The 19,527-nt window shown below is 36.4% G+C and overlaps 1 protein-coding gene across 11 annotated transcripts in view; it reads left to right on the forward strand.

The window, feature by feature from the left end:
- The window catches only part of FRYL (FRY like transcription coactivator), a 295,730-nt gene that overhangs the window by 171,826 nt on the left and 104,377 nt on the right, over positions 1–19,527 (forward strand). For all 11 annotated transcript variants that reach the window (XM_082462445.1, XM_082462454.1, XM_082462452.1 and 8 more), the window contains 4 exons: positions 8,774–8,853; positions 9,236–9,316; positions 12,453–12,621; positions 12,913–13,005. In XM_082462445.1, the coding sequence (XP_082318571.1) occupies positions 8,774–8,853; positions 9,236–9,316; positions 12,453–12,621; positions 12,913–13,005 (423 nt within the window). The remainder of the gene's footprint in view (positions 1–8,773; positions 8,854–9,235; positions 9,317–12,452; positions 12,622–12,912; positions 13,006–19,527) is intronic.

A 19,527-nucleotide genomic window follows, 5' to 3' on the forward strand; every position in this document is an offset into this window, starting at 1 on the left:
AAATCTGAATATCCGAAATCTGAAAATAAAAATAATTTTTTTGGCTTTGTTTTGTTTAAAACTAATTTTGAATACGTGACATAGATAAATGCATTAATCAAAGATAAAAACAATTTAATTTGTACTGTCCATGAGGTTGTTTTTAGTAGAGGTGGAAAAGAACTTTCCTCTGCAAGTTGTGCTTTCTGAAAGCCAGATATGCTTTCTGTGATCTCTTAGTTTAGCTGGGATCCTAAGATGCTAAGGCTGAAGTCAGTAGGGATATAGGAGGAGCTGCGGACCAGAGACACTGCACCATGAACGGACTTGGACTAGGGCTCATTGTGGTTGATGCCTGGCATTTCTTCTGTGGTAAATGTAGGTCTTGTGAGTGGTTTGGTGATCAGCATTTGCACTTCTTTACTTAGTCAAATCATAGAGGTATTTCTTCTTCCAGCAAAAGAAATTGCAAACTCCGTGCACTGACATTCAGGCTCTATTGTGCCTTTTCTCCTTTGTTTCTCATGATTTTCTTCTACTTAGCAGTGTCTCTTTTCTCATCTAAAAGTTGCCCTTAATTGCACTGACTTCAGAACTTCAGTGCACAGACAACCCCTTGGAGGTTTTTCTTTTTCCTCTTCCCCTTCCTTCTCTCTTGTCCTTTCCCCCGCCCCATTGTCCTTGTCTTCATCCTCCTTTTCCTCCTCTTCCTTTAAGAAAATAATAGTCCCGGGACATCCCTGGCACTCCAGTGGTTAAGACTTCTTCTTCCAATGCAGGGGGTGTGGATTTGATCCCTGGTAGGGGAGCTAAGATCCCACATGCCTTGGGGCCAAAAAACCAAAACATAAAACAGAAGCAATATTGTAACAAATTCAACAATGACTTAAAAAAAAAAAATCCCATGTAGGTTTTCTCTTTCTCAGTAAAAGGCAAGTCTTTTTAGCGTCTTCAAAACTAATTAAACTATAGAAAATGAAGTAAAAAATCAATAGAACTTTCTGAAATATCGTGATGAAGAACTCTGTATCCCTTGTACCAGCTGGTCACTACAATAAACTTTGGGAGATAACCACGGCAAGTGTGGTTTTTTTTGTTTTTTTTTTTAATATGTGCCGTGCTAGTTTTTTGGTTTTTTTTTTTTAAACTTCTGGGTTTATTTATTTATTTATTTATTTATGGCTGTGTTGGGTCTTCGTTTCTGTGCGAGGGCTTTCTCTAGTTGCGGCAAGTGGGGGCCACTCTTCATCGTGGTGCGTGGGCCTCTCACTGTCGTGGCCTCTCGTTGCGGAGCACAGGCTCCAGACGCGCAGGTTCAGTAGTTGTGGCTCATGGGCCTAGTTGCTCCACGGCATGTGGGATCTTCCCAGACCAGGGCTCGAACCCGTGTCCCCTGCATTGGCAGGCAGATTCTCAACCACTGCGCCACCAGGGAAGCCCACGGCAAGTGTTTTAATTCCAGCTATGTCATTTACTTGCCGTGTAACTTGGGCAAGTTATTACCCACTAATTCTTTCCTTCTCTGTAAAAGAGTGGTGAGAATTAAATACGATAATGCCCAGGACATGGAAAGTGTCCAATAAATGCTATCTGTTGTTTTCATCTTATACATCGATGTTCTTAGTTGAAGTGACCTGCTGAAGATTATAAAGCTAGTTCTCTCTTTATTTTTTTATTTTATTTTATTTTATTTTTTTAATAGATTTATTTTATTTTTGGCTGTGTTGGGTCTTTGTTGCTGTGCATGGGCTTTCTCTAGTTGTGGTGAGCGGGGACTACTCTTCATTGTGGTGCGCATGCTTCTCATTGCGGTGGCTTCTCTTGTTGCAGAGCATGGGCTCTAGGTGTGCAGGCTTCAGTAGTTGTGGCACGTGGGCTCAGTAGTTGTGGCTCGTGGGCTCTAGAGCTCAGGCTCAGTAGTTGTGGTGCACGGGCTTAGTTGCTCCGCGGCATGTGGGATCTTCCTGGACGAGGGCTCGAACCCGTGTCCCCTGCATTGGCAGGCAGATTCTTAACCACTGCGCCACCAGGGAAGCCCCTGGTTCTCTTTGTAAATAAAATTATTCTTATTGGTAAAAATCAGTGATACAAAATTAGGTGAAATGGCCAGCATCTTATAAAATTAAAGTTTAAATCATAACAAATTAGACAAAGGATTGAGTTTATATAAATGTGATGAAATGAGCGTGATTCACCATGCGAACAAAATTAATTCAAGATGAAAAAGGAGAGAAGATAAACAAAATTGATAAACCATTAGCCAGACTCATCAAGAGAAAAAGGGAGAAGACTCAGATCAATAGAATTAGAAATGAAAAAGGAGAAGTAACCACTGACACTGCAGAAATACAAAAGATCATGAGAGATTACTACAAGCAACTCTATGCCAATAAAATGGACAACCTGGAAGAAATGGACAGATTCTTAGAAATGCACAAACTGCCGAGACTGAACCAGGAAGAAATAGAAAATATGAACAGACCGATCACAAGCACTGAAATTGAAACTGTGATTAAAAACCTTCCAACAAACAAAAGCCCAGGACCAGATGGCTTCACAGGTGAATTCTAGCAAACATTTAGAGAAGAGCTAACACCTATCCTTCTCAAACTCTTCCAAAATATTGCAGAGGGAGGAACACTCCCAAACTCATTCTACGAGGCCACCATCACCCTGATACCAAAACCAGACAAAGATGTCACAAAGAAAGAAAACTACAGGCCAATATCACTGATGAACATAGATGCAAAAATCCTCAACAAAATACTAGCAAACAGAATCCAACAGCACATTAAAAGGATCATACACCATGATCAAGTGGGGTTTATCCCAGGAATGCAAGGATTCTTCAATATACGCAAATCAATCAATGTGATACATCATATTAACAAACTGAAGGAGAAAAACCATATGATCATCTCGATAGATGCAGAGAAAGCTTTTGACAAAATTCAACACCCATTTATGATAAAAGCCCTGCAGAAAGTAGGCATAGAGGGAACCTACCTCAACATAATAAAGGCCATATATGACAAACCCACAGCCAACATTGTCCTCAATGGTGAAAAACTGAAACCATTTCCACTAAGATCAGGAACAAGACAAGGTTGCCCACTCTCACCACTATTATTCAACATAGTTTTGGAAGTGTTAGCCACAGCAATCAGAGAAGACAAAGAAATAAAAGGAATCCAAATCGGAAAAGAAGAAGTAAAGCTGTCACTATTTGCAGATGACATGATACTATACATAGAGAATCCTAAAGATGCTACCAGAAAACTCCTAGAGCTAATCAATGAATTTGGTAAAGTAGCAGGATACAAAATTAATGCACAGAAATCTCTTGCATTTCTATACACTAATGACGAAAAATCTGAAAGTGAAATTAAGAAAACACTCCCATTTACCACTGCAACAAAAAGAATAAAATATCTAGGAATAAACCTACCTAAGGAGACAAAAGACCTGTATGCAGAAAATTATAAGACACTGATGAAAGAAATTAAAGATGATACAAATAGATGGAGAGATATACCATGTTCCTGGATTGGAAGAATCAACATTGTGAAAATGACTCTACTACCCAAAGCAATCTACAGATTCAATGCAATCCCTATCAAACTACCACTGGCATTTTTCACAGAACTAGAACAAAAAATTTCACAATTTGTATGGAAACACAAAAGACCCCGAATAGCCAAAGCAATCTTGAGAACGAAAAATGGAGCTGGGGGAATCAGGCTCCCTGACTTCAGACTATATTACAAAGCTTCAGTAATCAAGACAGTTTGGTACTGGCACAAAAACAGAAATATAGATCAATGGAACAGGATAGAAAGCCCAGAGATAAACCCACACACATATGGGCACCTTATTTTTGATAAAGGAGGCAAACATATACAGTGGAGAAAAGACAGCCTCTTCAATAAGTGGTGCTGGGAAAATTGGACAGGTACATGTAAAAGTATGAAATTAGAACACTCCCTGACACCATGCACAAAAATAAACTCAAAATGGATTAAAGACCTAAGTGTAAGGGCAGACACTATCAAACTCTTAGAGGAAAACATAGGCAGAACACTCTATGACATACATCACAGCAAGATTCTTTTTGACCCAGCTCCCAGAGAAATGGAAATAAGAACACAAATAAACAAATGGGACCTAATGAAACTTAAAAGCTTTTGCACAGCAAAGGAAACCATAAACAAGACCAAAAGACAACCATCAGAATGGGAGAAAATATTTGCAAATGAAGCAACTGACAAAGGATTAATCTCCAAGATTTACAAGCAGCTCATGCAGCTCAATAACAAAAAAACGAACAACCCAATCCAAAAATGGGCCGAAGACCTAAATAGACATTTCTCCAAAGAAGATATACAGATGGCCTACAGACACATGAAAGAATGCTCAACATCATTAATCATTAGAGAAATGCAAATCAAAACTACAATGAGATATCATCTCACACCGGTCAGAATGGCCATCATCAAAAAATCTAGAAACAATAAATGCTGGAGAGGGTGTGGAGGAAAGGGAACACTCTTGCACTCTTGGTGGGAATGTAAATTGATACAGCCACTATGGAGAACAGTATGGAGGTTCCTTAAAAAACTACAAATAGAACTACCATATGACCCAGCAATCCCACTACTGGGCATATACCCTGAGAAAACCATAGGTCAAAAAGAGTCATGTACCAAAATGTTCATTGCAGCTCTATTCACAATAGCCAGGACATGGAAGCAATCTAAATGTCCATCGACAGATGAATGGATAAAGAAGATGTGGCACATATATACAATGGAATATTACTCAGCCATAAAAAGAAATGAAATGGAGGTATTTGTAATGAGGTGGATGGAGTTAGAGTCTGTCATACAGAGTGAAGTAAGTCAGAAAGAGAAAAACAAATACAGTATGCTAACACATATATACGGAATCTAAGGGAAAAAAAAAAAAAAAAAGGCCATGAAGAACCTAGTGGCAAGACGGGAATAAAGACACAGACCTACTAGAGAATGGACTTGAGGATATGGGGAGGGGGTGGGGTGAGATGTGACAGGGTAAGAGAGTGTCATGGACATATATACACTACCAAATGTAAAATAGATAACTAGTGGGAAGCAGCCGCATAGCACAGGGAGATCAGCTCGGTGCTTTGTGACCACCTAGAGGGATGGGATGGGGAGGGTGGGAGGGAGGGAGATGCAAGAGGGAAGAGAAATGGGAACATATTGTATATGTATAACTGATTCACTTTGTTATAAAGCAGAAGCTAACACACCATTGTAAGGCAATTATACTTCAATAAAGATGTTAAAAAAAAAAAAAAAAAAAGATGAAAAAGGACTAATTTTATTTTTTCAAGAAAGAAGAATAATTTTGGGGTCGTGGCCAACTACAAATATTAGCATATTAGTACCAGAGGCTTTAGAATCCATGGTAAAAGCATGTTTAAACAGCACTATAGCATTTAGTATGTTTAAGCAATTTTGTTTTTTATATTGAATTTTAGCCATACATTTATTCGTTGAAACAAACAAGATTGGGAAACCAGGCTTATGAGCCACTTCAGGCTCTTGTCTTAGTTTTATGGGTGCTTATTGTGAAGTATCAGAAGGAGGAGTAGATCCTTAGTATTTTCAGGTTTGACATTAGCATTTTATTTTATTTATTTATTTTATTTTTATTTTTTTTAATTTTTGAATTTTATTTTATTTATTTTTTTATATAGCAGGTTCTTATTAGTCATCCATTTTATACACATCAGTGTATACATGTCAATCCCAATCTTCCAGTTCATCACATGACATAAGCATTTTAGATGTTGGTGAGCAGCCCTGAAGGTTATGGGGTTATTTGTGATTTTGCTGAGTCATGAGTTTATTCACTGTCCTTTGCACTGAGGGCTGGTCATTTACATAATGAGCGCACCTTGCTGACTCCCCACTGTCCACTGTCTTAACCTGGTTTTGTGGTTTTCTACTTTCATGATGTGCTAAAAGCATTAGATCTGGGGAAGTGGTGGTGGGAATAGCTTTGGAATAAAACTTGGGTATTCTTTAGACTCTGCTAGATATATCCTTCTTGAATGTTCAAACAGAATTAGATCTGCTTCCAAAATCACGCAAATGGCAAGATCTAAAAAATTCTTGATGCTATAGATGGGAATTCTATTCCATGAAAGTAGAACGTTTTCTCTATAAACTGAACTGGGATTCTTTCCCACCCCAGCCCCCCGTTTTTTGGAGATTCAGCTTGGGAATTTTTGTTATTATTGTAAATAAGGGGAGAACTAGGAATTTCAGGAACGTCTGAGCATCCTGATAGCGTTCATTCTTAAGATAAAATTTTTAGAGGTTGTGCTTTTTTCCTTCTAAAAATTAAAGATGAGATAATATTTCTTCTCTCCCTTCTGTTTCTATCTCTTTTCTAGCTATAATATGATAAAACTGAAAGTTTTCTTTCCTCATTTGTTCCATTTATTAAATGCATTTTCATATATCAGAAACTGGGCACACAGTATTTTCTAGAGAAGTATGCACTGACTTCTAAACTTCAGTCCCCTCATCTGTAAAACAGGGGACAAATACTACTGTGTAAGGCAGCTATAAGTGTTATAAATAATGTATATAAAATGCCTAAGTAATACCCGGCACACAGACACGTGAAAAGTGTTGGTGGTGGCATTATTAATAATTAATATTATTAAGGTAGTAATAAAGAGCACACAACATAGCTAAGTAGTGTCCCTAGCTGTCATTGTGAGACTTCTGGCATAACTGGAGCAAATAAAGACTACTTAGGAGAAAGTATAGGTGTAAGTTAACTTGTGTTTCATATCTCTGGCCTAGAGCACACCAAACATCCCTATAAGGAAGTCAGTATGGTAAAACCACAACACAGCACAGTAAATGGGGCCCCAAAAATTAAGTCACGTAAAATGCAATGTCACATTATTGCAAGGTCACTGAAGTGTCTGGGGCCAGCCTGCGTGATTAGCGCTGTGAATTCTGGAGTAAGTTCTGGAAGTCGGGCTGCTGGATCCAGATACAGCATATTCCCGACTAAAGTTTGGTATCACCTAGTGGTAGATATCTACTTTGTTTTAACCATCAATGGGATAATCATAGGGCTTACTGGGACTTACGGGACAACAGCAGTGACTTCAGTAACCTTTTTCTTACCTTGGGGCCTATTTTGTTCGGCCCAATCCAGGGAAGATGAAGCTAGGAAAATACATCTGCCTCCCCACTTCCTAATGGGCTCTGGGTTCCCTACCAGGCCTTGTCCTCAATATCTCCATCCTATATATTCTAGTTCCGTCATCTGCCCTACATTCTTAAGAAGTAAGAATTTTGTCCTAGTCCCTTTCAGAGAAGGGTGGAAAAGGTGAGAGACCAAGAATCTCCAATTGTAATGTACCCAGTTTTGCATTCTCTCAGGGCTGGTAATTATGGGGTTCTAATCTATTACCTACATTTTTTACCGGTAAAGAAGTAGAAACTTCCTCCAGGTTAAATAACTAGTGAAAAGAGAAGCTTGGCTTTTCTTCATTAGAATGATAAAAAAGTGTGGAAAGACCTTGTGGTCTAATGAAGAAAATGTTTTTATATGTTATATAATGATTTGATTATACTTCACCTATAACAGTTTTTTTGGAACTTGAAAAGATGTCTGTAAATTGAATAGGGAAGAACAATAGCCAAGCTATCTCTGAAGAAAAATAAGGGAGGACTTGTGGTGCCAGACATGAGAACTTATTAGTAAGCCCTAATAATTAAGACAACATGATTTTAGTATAGACGTGTATAAATTGATAGAATAGAGAGCTCACAAACAGACCCACACATATAAAGAACTAGAATCTATATCAATGATGTCTTGGATAATCTTTGACCCATCAGTTCTTCCTTTTGGACGCTTTCCCATGGAACTATACAAGTAAATAATGTTAAATGCACAAGATGTTTACTGTATAACATTATATATATTGAATATTGAAAATCTGGAATGAAATGTTCATTAATAGGGAGCTCATTAAATAAATTATAATATATATACTGAGTATTACATGGCTGCTAAATAGTGTAAGGAGGAGCTAAGTACTGATGGGGAAAGATGCATCATTCCATTAAGTAAAAAATAAGCTGTGTGGATGAGTGTGTGTAGGAAAAAGCCTGGAAGTAGACATATACCAGTAGTGATTATACATGGGGGAAGGGGCAGGGATTTTACTTTCTGGTTTAAATGTTTTGATGTGCTGTCCATATTAGGAACTGGCATGTAATTTTTAAAGAACTAAACAAAACAAACATTTAAATAACAAATTTCTAATAAAACCATAAATAATTTTAAATTGTTGGGAAAGTTGGAGTCCCTTTTGGATACTATTATGATAGAAAGGCAGACTATATGGAGCCTGGCTCAGTCAAAGTTTACTTTCCTATAGGTGTTGCAGAGAGTCACCCATGAGTGTGTTTTTAACTTTCTGACAGTGACAATTGTAGTAACAACAATGACTATTTTTTCATCTGCATAGTCTATAGTTTAAAGATTAGTGATTATAAAGCTTAATGTTCATGAATTTAGAGCTTGTTAAAGTAGATGTCCAGCTAAGTTCTTAGAGAAAAATAATAGCATTCTTAGAAAGGGAAGATTGACGGATTAGTATTAGATCATATCATGAAAATTTAAATTGATTATTGATTTGGTTAGTTGAAATGATGAGAATACTCATAAAAGACCTGTAACCTGTTTAGCACACACTTGATTTTTTTTTTTCTAGATTCCTGTTCATCCTGTGCCTGATCCCTTAGTTCATGAAGTTCTAAACTTAGCTTTCAAGCACTTTAAACATAAGGAAGGGTAAGTAAAATACTTCCGGGACTGTTGCTTTTATCTGCGGTCCAGATTTAGACTGTTAATTTGAACTCTCATAAATCATTTGTTTTCTGAAGTTCAAAGCAATTATCTTCCTGTATTTTTTAGTCCACAGGAGATGCTTATGGGAAAGATTTTGTAAAAATGATTCTTAAAACCATTGATTGAATTATAAGAAGCAGGTTAAATTTCCTGGCAAATTGGAATCTAGAGAGAGAAGAAAATTCATGTGGTTTTTATCATCCTATAAATGAATCTTCAGAGAAAATTTATACAACACCCTGATAAGGAATTTTCAGAGTTATTAAGAAAGAGAGTTTGTAGAAAAATTTCATGAAATAATATGTTTGTTCTTTTGCTATTTTAGATATTCAGGAACCAACACTGGGAATGTGCATATTATTGCAGATTTATATGCAGAAGTGATAGGCGTTCTTGCCCAATCAAAGTAAGTTTTATAAATCACTGATTTTGATTTGTTTTGCGTTTTAGAATTCTCATTGCTAACCAATAGAATAGACACTGACAGTTTTAGATCTTTTTTTCCATAGAGTTATTGCGAAGTCTGTTTCACCTTTTATTATTTTGCTGCTCTGTTCCTTAGAGCAGGGGTCCCCAACCTTTTTGGCACCAGGGACTTGTTTCGTGGAAGAGAATTTTTCCACGGGGCGTGGGGGGAGGTGGGGGATGGCGGCAGATGATGGTTCAGGTGGTAATGCGAGTGATGGGGGGGATGGTTCAGGCAGTAATGCGAGCGATGGGGAGCGGCAGGTGAAGCTTCGCTCACTCGCCCGCTGCTCACCTCCTGCTGTGCGTCCCGGTTCCCAACAGGCCGTGGACAGCTATTGGTCCCTGGCCTGGGGGTTGGGGACCCCTGCTTTAGAGGATTTTTTTTTTTTTTTTTAAATCAGGGAACTTTTTTTTTTTAAATTAATTAATTAATTTATTTATTTTTGGCCGTGTTGGGTCTTTGTTTCTGTGCGAGGGCTTTCTCTAGTTGCGGCAAGCGGGGGCCACTCTTCATCGCGGTGCGCAGGCCTCTCACTATTGTGGCCTCTCTTGTTGCGGAGCACAGGCTCCAGACGCGCAGGCTCAGTAGTTGTGGCTCACGGGATTAGTTGCTCCGTGGCATGTGGGATGTTCCCAGACCAGGGCTCGAACCTGTGTCCCCTGCATTAGCAGGCAGATTCTCAACCACTGCGCCACCAGGGAAGCCCTAGAGGATTTTTAAGTGACACCCATACCTCAATTCCACAACTTGTCTTCATTATTTGGGGTTTTCCATAAAACCTGAATTGAGGAAGTAAGAAATTGCCAAGAATAGTCAGGTCATTACCTTATTCCCTATTTTTCACAGTTCTATGAGAAGTGTTTTTATAAATCTTTCTTATAGAACTCTTGTCGAAGCTAATGATTACTTTTAATAGTTTCTACTTGAATGCTTTTATTTCTGAGATAGCAGTGCAGTGTCTTCCTTCTAACCATCTTATTTATTTTAATATTGAACAGAGTTTTGAATAGGTAGAAGACATAACCAAAAAGGAAAGATAAAGATACTAGAGTACTCCATAAAGAGGGTGGTATTCATTAGGAGTTACATGCATTGAGTTGTATTGAACCATCCTTATCGTAAACGGTAAAAAAGATGTTTGTCTTTAGTATCTTGTGCCTGCTCTAAAGACTATGGAAGATTTTGAATTTCCTTTGTTGCTACTGGGAAATTTGTAAGGAAAAAAGTATCAATTTAGATTTTCTTGGGTGCTATTTAAAGAGTCAGTCTTTGGCCCTGAAATCATCCTATAGCAACCTTTTTCAAGTCTAAGAAACCAAACACAATTATTGATGTTTAGTAGTTTAGATTTTAATATGAAGTAATGTATTTTATTATTTGGTAGTTACTGTCCTTTAATTTAGTATTATTTATTTTTCATCCTTTGTAATTTACCAGGGGACCCTTCCTTGTACACCCAATGCTATAGAACTTAGAATATAGTTGGAGTATTTGAAATGACTTAGATGTAGACAATAATATTTTAATATTGTATTTATATTTAATCAACAATGAATCCCTGTTTCAGGAATATAGCTACAAAAACATGAGCAATAATGTATTTCTTTTCATGGCACAGTAGTTCATGATATTGTAATTTTTATTGAAAATGATTTTCTGTCAGGAATATAGAAGTGCTAAATAACACATGAGCAAGTTGGGTCCAGAAGAACCCTACATCATAGCGAAGTTAAATCTAGGATGGTAAGGATAGTAAATCTAAATGGCCAATGGTAAATTTATGAAATGATGCTCAGCCTCACTGGTCTAGTTGTAAGAGAAATGCCACTCAGAGCAATATTGAGGTGTTTTCCACCCATACGTACAATGAGCATGGGAAAAAACGTGGATGGATCCACATTAGGCTGGGCTGATGGCACCAACATTTGAGAGGAAAGGTGGTGAAGTGGGAAAGGGGTGGGGAGAAAGAAAAGGTTGGGGGTGTTCTAGAACCTTGTCAATGCATTTCCTTTGATTATAGTGACTAATAATTATTATGAGAAATTTAATCGAAGGAAAAATCCTTGGATTCTAATAATATTGCAATGGGAAGATTTTTATCCACTTTATATTTTCTTTATAAAACGCAAAAGCACACTTTCATGGAAAATGGTGTTGTATTTTACAAGACTGAAATGGAAATGGAGAAGTTATACTTCCTATCATGGATCCATATTTCATTAACATGTAATTAATATCCATGTTTAATTAATATTAATATGTTCTCAGTGCCCATTGGGAAGTATGCTTCATTTGTCATTATAACTTTCAAGAACTGGTTTCCCCAAGTAACATCAGCAATAAAACCTTTAGTTGTTTCATAATAGATAGAGGGGGAAAATGAAGTGTTATTGATTAACAAACTATCAGATATCTTTTTCCATTGTAAGCAAAGAAAAACTTAGTAGCCTTAACTGTTGTAGTCATTTGAATCCAGGATGTTGCTCAACATTTCAAAAGCGTTTTGATTCTCTAGCTGGTTCACATTGTGAGACCAGTGTCCTCCCACTCATCTTCTTCAGTTTTTCTACAGTGTAAGGAGATAATAATTTTAAGAGATAATTAGTAGTCTACAAGTGATTGGTTTATCTCTTTGAACAAATATGTAGTCTCCAGTCTGCTCTCCATGTAACTCAAATTGCAGACTTGATCAAAATGAGTCTTAAAATTTAGAGACACTCTCTGATTTACATGTGGATGTTTTATGGGTGGGTTATTAGATCTTATTTTTATGATGATTATGAACTATTAAGTGGTAATGATGCTGTATTGATGGTATTATAGGAATAAGAAATTCTAATAAGAAATAAGAATTTCTCCTTAAGGCATTTTTTATTTGAAAAAATAAATGAACAGTAAATTTAGAATCAGAAATATTTTTGTTTTCATCTGTATGTTTTTCTGGGTAATTTTGATGAGGGCAGAGAAAGGAGATGGTGTTTAGGTAAAATACTTTTTGATTTCAACCTTAAATATCATGTGGGAAATGAGTGTTTTCAATTCACATCAAATTGTGTATCCGTGTACATTAAAGGTTTCAGGCTGTGAGGAAGAAGTTTGTGACAGAATTAAAAGAACTGCGACAAAAGGAACAAAGTCCACATGTGGTACAAAGCGTCATCAGCTTAATAATGGGAATGAAATTTTTCCGAGTGAAAATGTATCCTGTAGAAGATTTTGAAGCATCATTTCAGTTCATGCAGGTGATCTACCTTCTCAAGTGCAGTAATTAGAATTAGCCTAACAGTGGTGGTTTTTGCTTTTCATGACTATTTAAAAGAAACAAAATAAATACAATTAATGACATTGTTACTAATTCCTTACCCCAAGCGTTAAATTGTCAGAAGTGTGAATTAATTTTCTTTTTAAATTTGAGCATGATTTGAACTTAGCTTTCTGGTAAAATTGCAGAGTATTTACAAAATTATTGTGATATTAACATTTCTATAATCTTCCTCCTTTTTTAATCTAATATACCTTTTTCCCCTCTCAAGGAATGTGCTCAGTATTTCTTAGAAGTAAAAGATAAAGATATAAAACATGCACTTGCTGGTTTATTTGTGGAGATTCTTATCCCTGTAGCTGCTGTAAGTATATTTTTAATTTTATATTGCATTTTAAAAGTACCTTTTTTGCTGAAGAAGTTACCACACGTGATATTCTTACTTTCTGGTAATCTCATAGACAATAAAGCGGAAACTTTGAATGTAGTGGGAGTATGGGGTACCTCATTATTGGACACATAGCAGAAGAGCATCAATCAGTCTTTTAATCAAAAGAACAAGCCCAGGCCCTTAAGATTTAGAGACTGTTAGGAAGGCAGAGTATTTGCAACCTAGAAGTAATGGTTATCTCAAGTAGCTCAGTGTAACACACTGCATTTAATGGCATTTGCTCCTTACAAAATGGCAGCCATTTTAATGCCTCTGAAGAATTTAAAAGTACTGTGACATGTATCCTAGAGTTTACAGGATTGTCTCAGTTTTAAAAGTTAATTTCTATAGCTGCCATGACATTCATCATACCTGTCAAAATATGTATTCTAAATTATTTAGAAAATATGACTGCTATAAATATGGTTCCAATAACTTCTAGGGAAGCAGATTTATAGAAGCTTTTCTAGGTCTAAATTCATTGTGTTATTCAAAAACAACTCTGTAGTTACTAGTAACATAGCATGGTATAAATAGGATCTGGGGATTTTAGAATACTTAGACATGCTAGATTTTTTTGTTTCCTGGGTTTTTTTTTTGTGGTATGTGATATGCCACTCACTTTCAGTATACTACATACTGCTGTATAAATGATATTCTTTATATATATACATATAATTTCATTTAAAAACACTTATGGAGGTAAAATTGACTTAAATTACACATATTTAAAGTGTACAGTTAGACATATGTATCTGCCTGTAAAACCTTCACCACAGTCAAGATAATGTACGTACCTATCATACTTCAGAAGTTTCCTCATGTTCCTTTTTTAATCCCCTCCCCACTCACTCCACATTGTTCTCAGGTAACCATTGATCTTTCTATTCCTCTACTTAGTTTTGGGTTTTCTAGAATTTTATATTAATGGAATCTTACAGTATAGACTCTTTTTTCTGACTTCTTTCACTCTGCACAATTATTTTGAGTTCCAACTATGTTACAGAATATATCAGCAGTTTATACATTGTTGACTAGTATTTCATTGTATGGATATACCACAGTTCGGTTATGTGTTTTATCTGTTTTTGGACATTTGGGTTGTTTCAAGGTTTTTTTAAAATATAAATTTATTTATTTATTTTTGACTGCGTTGGGTCTTCATTGCTGTGTGCGGGCTTTTCTCTGGTTGCGGCGAGCGGGGGCTACTCTTCGTTGTGGTGCACGGGCTTCTCATTGCGGTGGCTTCTCTTGTTGCGGAGCACGGCCTCTAGGCATGCGGGCTTCATTGTGGCTCGTGGGCTCTAGAGCGCAGGCTCCGTAGTTGTGGCACGCAGGCTTAGTTGCTCCACGGCATGTGGGATCTTCCCGGACCAGGGCTCGAGCCCGTGTCCCCTGCATTGGCAGGCAGATTCTTAACCACCACGCCATCTGGGAAGTCCCAAGAGTGTATCTTCTTTATTATTTTATTTAGTTTTTTGGCCACGCAGCGCAGCCTGCAGGATCTTAGTTCCCTGACCAGGGATTGAACCCGTGTCCCCTGTATTGGCAGGCAGATTCTTAAACCACTGTGCTGCCAGGGAAGCCCTGTTTCAAGTGTTTGACTGTTACAAATAGACCTGCTATGAAATTCCCGTACAAGTCTGTGTATGGACATGTGCTTTAATTTCCTTTGGGTTGATATCTAGAAGTGAAATTGCTGGACCAAATGGTAGGTGTATGTTTAACTCTTAAAGAAATTGCCTAGCTGTGTTCCAAAGTGGTTTTACTGGTTTGCATTCCCACCACTTATGTGGGAGTTCTCTTCCTCCACATCCTCACCAACTCTGGCTTTGGCTGGTCTTTTTAGTTTTAGCCAATCTAATAAGTGTGTCGTGATATCTCAGTGTAGCTTTTAATTTGCATTTCCCTCCAGACTAATGATTTTGAGCATCTTTTCCTGTCCTATTTTCTGTCTGTATGTTTTCTTTGGCAAAATGTCTGTTGAAATCTTTTTTCTCATTTTAAAATTGGGTTATTTTCTGATTAAGTTTTGAGAGATATATTTTTGTATTTTTTGTATATTCTGGATATGAAGTTTTTGTCAGCTACATGCTTTGTGAATATTTCTCCTAGTCCATGATATGTCTTTTCATTTTCTTAATTATGTCTTTGGAAGAGGAGAAGTTTTAAATTTTGATGAAGTCTGATTTATCAGTTTATTCTTTTATAAGTTGTGCTTTTGGTATCGTACCTATGAAGTCTTTGCCTAACCCAGGGTAACAAAGGTTTTCTATATTTCAGTTTCGGGATTTACTTTTAGGTCAGTGATCTATTTTGAGTTAATTTTGTATATGGTATGAGGTATGGATTGAAATTTTGTTTTGTTTTGTTTAATTCTTTTTGTTTTTGCAAATAACATCCAGTTGTTCCTGTACCATTTCACTTGTTTGTTGACAGCTCTTTCTAAGTACATTAGTTCGTCTGTCAAAAAATTCAATTGACTCTATTTGTGTGGGTCTTTTTCTGACTCTGTTCTGTTCCAATGATCTGTGTGTATATTCTTACAACAATGGTATACTGTGTTAATTACTGTAGTAAGTTAGAAGGCAGGGAGTATACATCTTCCAACTTTATGTTTTTTCAAAAAAATTTTGGCTCTTCTAGGTCTACTGCATTTACATATAAATTTTAGAATCACCTAGTCCATTAAAAAAAATCTAGTGGGATTTGATTGGGATTGGATTAAATTAGTCAATAAATTGGGAGGACAGACATCTTAATATTGATTCTTGCAATTCATAAACATAGTTTCTCTCCTTTTACTTAGGTCTTTATTTTCTGTCAACAGTGTTTGGTAGTTTTCAGTGTACAGGTCTCGAATATATTTTGTTAAATTTAGCCCTAGGCATTTCATATTTTTATGCTACTGTAAATGGCATTGTTTTAAAATTTCATTTTCCAGGTGCTCAAAATACTTTTCAATGCGCATATTTTTTTTTTTTTTTTGGCTGCGTGGGTCTTCGTTGCTGCGCACAGGCTTTCTCTAGTTGCGGTGAGCAGGGGCTACTCTTCGTTGCGGTGCGCGGGCTTCTCATTGCGGTGGCTTCTCTTGTCGCAGAGCATGGGCTCTAGGCGCATGGGCTTCAGTAGTTGTGGTGCGTGGGCTCAGTAGTTGTGGCTCACAGGCTCTAGAGCTCAGGCTCAGTAGTTGTGGCGCATGGGCTTAGTTGCTCCGAGGCATGTGGGATCTTCCTGGACCAGGGCTCGAACCCATGTCCCCTGCATTGGCAGGCAGATTCTTAACCACTGTGTCACCAGGGAAGCCCCAGTGTGCATATTTTATTTTTGCCTTATTGCACTGGCTCGGACTCTCAGTACAAGGATAAATAGAAGTGATGAGAACAGACTCGATTCACATCTTAGGACTAAAGTCATCAGTCTTTTACCAATAAGTATGATGTTACCTGTAGATTTTTCACAGATGCCTTTTATCATATTGAGGAAATTTATTTCCATTCCTAGTTTGTTAAGAGTTTTTTTCAGGAATGAATGTTGGATTTTGTTAAATGCTTTTTTTCTCTGTCTACTGAAGTAATCATATAGTTTTTCTTTTTTGTTCATTAATATGGTGAATTACATTGATTGATTTTTCAAATGTTGGATCAACCATATATTCCTGGGGTTAAACTCCTCTTGATCATGATAAGATTTTTTTAATATATTGTTAGATTTTATTTGCTAGGTTTTTTTCTTTTGAGAATTTTTGCACTTATCTATGTTCATGGGGGCTGTTGGTCTGTGGTTTTCTTGCAATGTCTTTGTTTTTAGTAGCAAGTTAATGTTGAAGAAGTTTGTGCAGAATTGGCTCTACGTCTTCCTTTGGAGTTGGGTAGAGTTCACCAATAAAGCCACCTGGCCTGGGATTTTTCTTGTGGCAAGCTTTTTAACTACCAGATAATTTTCTTCAAAATACATAGGGCTGCTCAGACTATCTCTTCTTGAGTATGCTTTCATGTCTTTCTAAGGAGTTTGCCCATTTTGTGTGAATTATCCAATTTATTGTTGTAAAGTTGGTTATAATATTCCCTTAATTTCTTTAAATAGCTATAGGATCTGTAGTGGCCTCTTCCATTCCAAATATTGGTAGTTTGTGACTTTTCTCCTTTTTTCCTGATCTGTCTGGCTAGAAGTTTATTGATTGTATTGATCTTCTCAAAGAACCAGCTTTTGACTTTATCGATGTTCTCTATTTTTCAGTTTTCTATTTAACTCATTTCTACTTGGATTTTTATTATTTTTCTTCTGCTTACTCTAAATTTGCTCTTTTTTCCCCCCTAGTTTCTTAAGGTGGAAGCTGAGGTCATCAAGACCTCTTCTCTTTTCTAATATAAGCACTTAATGCTATATATTTCCCTCTAAGTAGTTCTACAGTGGCAGCCCACAAATTCTGATATCTTGTGTTTTCATTTTTGTAAAGCTCAAAATACTTTCTGCTGTCCTTTTTGAAATCCACGGGTTATTTAGAAGCATTTTATTTAATGTCTAAACATTTGGGGATTTTCCAGAGATCTTCAGGTTATTCATTTTTAATTTGTGGTTGCAGAACATATTTGGTATGCTTGAATCCCATTAGATGCATTGAAATTTGTTTTTTGGGCCAGAATATCATTTATTTTGATGAATGTTCCATGTGCACTTGAAAAGACTATGTATACTGCTGTTGGATAGAGTGTTGTATGAATATCAATTAGGGCAAATTGGTTAATAGTGTTCTTCAACTCTGCTGATTTCCTCTCTACTTGTTCTATCAACTACTGAGAGAGGAGTATTGAAATCTGATCAACTGTTTCTCTGTGCAGTTCTGTCAATTTTTGCTTGCTGTATGTTTAAGCTCTATCATGAAACACATGTATGTTTAGGATTGTATATCCTCTTTAATTAACACCATTATCATTGTGAAACCTTCCTTATCTCTGATAATATTATTTGCTCTGAAATCTACTTTGTCTGATAGTAATATAGCCACTCCTGCTTCCTTTTGATTGTATAAGGGTAGTATATCTTTTTCCATTTTTTCCTTTTAATCTACTTGTGTTTTTATATTTAAAAAAATATATATATATATATTTTTTTGTAGGCAGGATATGGTTGGTTCTTGCTTTTTTATCCAGTCTGACAATCTCTGCCTTTTAATTGGGCACCACATACATTTGATATGATTACTGATACAGTTATTTTAAATCTGTCATCTTCTGATTATATTTTTAATTTTCCCATCTGTTCTTTGTTTCCTTTTTCTACTATTTTTTTGGATTAATTGAATATTTTTGTGATTCTTTTATCTCCTTTGTTGGCTTATTAGCTATATCTGATTGTTTTGTCATTTTATTGTTTATGGTATGCATCTTTAACTTATCGTTGTCTACCTCAAGTGATGTTATACTGTTCCTGTGTAGTGTAAAAACCATACACAATGGTACACTTTCATTTCTTCCCTGAAAATTCTTACACAGCAGTAAGCTGGGGCCATCAAAGGGCTCATCTCTTTTCCATTCCTCAGGGGTCACTTTCTTTTGTTGACTGATGTATGATGTTTTGCGTATCATTTCATATATTTTGTTCCTTTTTGGTTGTTTCAGATGGTAAAATAAGTCTAGCCCCCTTTACACCACCTTGGCTAGAAATGGAAGTTAGTAAGATTCACTTTATTCAGGTTTTTTCCTATTTAAAATATTTTAAAATGAAGAAATTTATTTTCATACTGAGAATCAAATGTAACTGTTTTGACTTTTATTTTTAAATATTGAATTAATTGACTTGTGATCTGTGTGTTCATATGGAATGGTTTATGGTATTCAGGTGCTATCTTTAGAACATGTTCAGAAAAGATGGACAGGGAATTGTAAGAAAAATTAAGAATTTAAAATATTAATGACATAGCAGTTGTAGAGATTGGCATGATTTTTTTTGACCAGTTTTGAATATTTACTTAGAGTTAAATACTTGAAGATTTTTTAAATGAGTACGAACAGAAGTCTTGAACTATAAGTTCGTAAGTAGTTTGAGTCAAATACCCCACCCCCACTCTCACCTCAGTTTTAACTGTGAAAATAGGTTCATTTTGCCAAGAAGAAAACAGATGATCATTTATAAAACCATGTCAGCTTAGCTTAATGAAGTACATCATTAGTGCATGTACTTCAATTTCTTTTCCTAGAAATGGTTTGAAACACTGTGTATCCATCCCAAATTGTCATTTGTGCTTCCCCCTTGTCTGAAAAATCTGTTTTTGCCAGATATCTGAGATTATGTTGTAGTTTTTAAGGTAACTCATCAAAAGGAGCAGATTGTGGGAAGAAAGACCCTTGACTGTGGTCCATTATTACTGTGTTGCCTAATTCTTCTTTTATGCCATGTTTGCTTTTGTATTTTATTTGTTTACTAGGGTTGCCCTTACAAAGTACCACAAACTAG

The sequence above is a fragment of the Balaenoptera physalus genome (genome assembly GCF_965194825.1).
Source record: "Balaenoptera physalus genome assembly, chromosome: 5".
Classification (NCBI taxonomy): domain Eukaryota; kingdom Metazoa; phylum Chordata; class Mammalia; order Artiodactyla; family Balaenopteridae; genus Balaenoptera; species Balaenoptera physalus.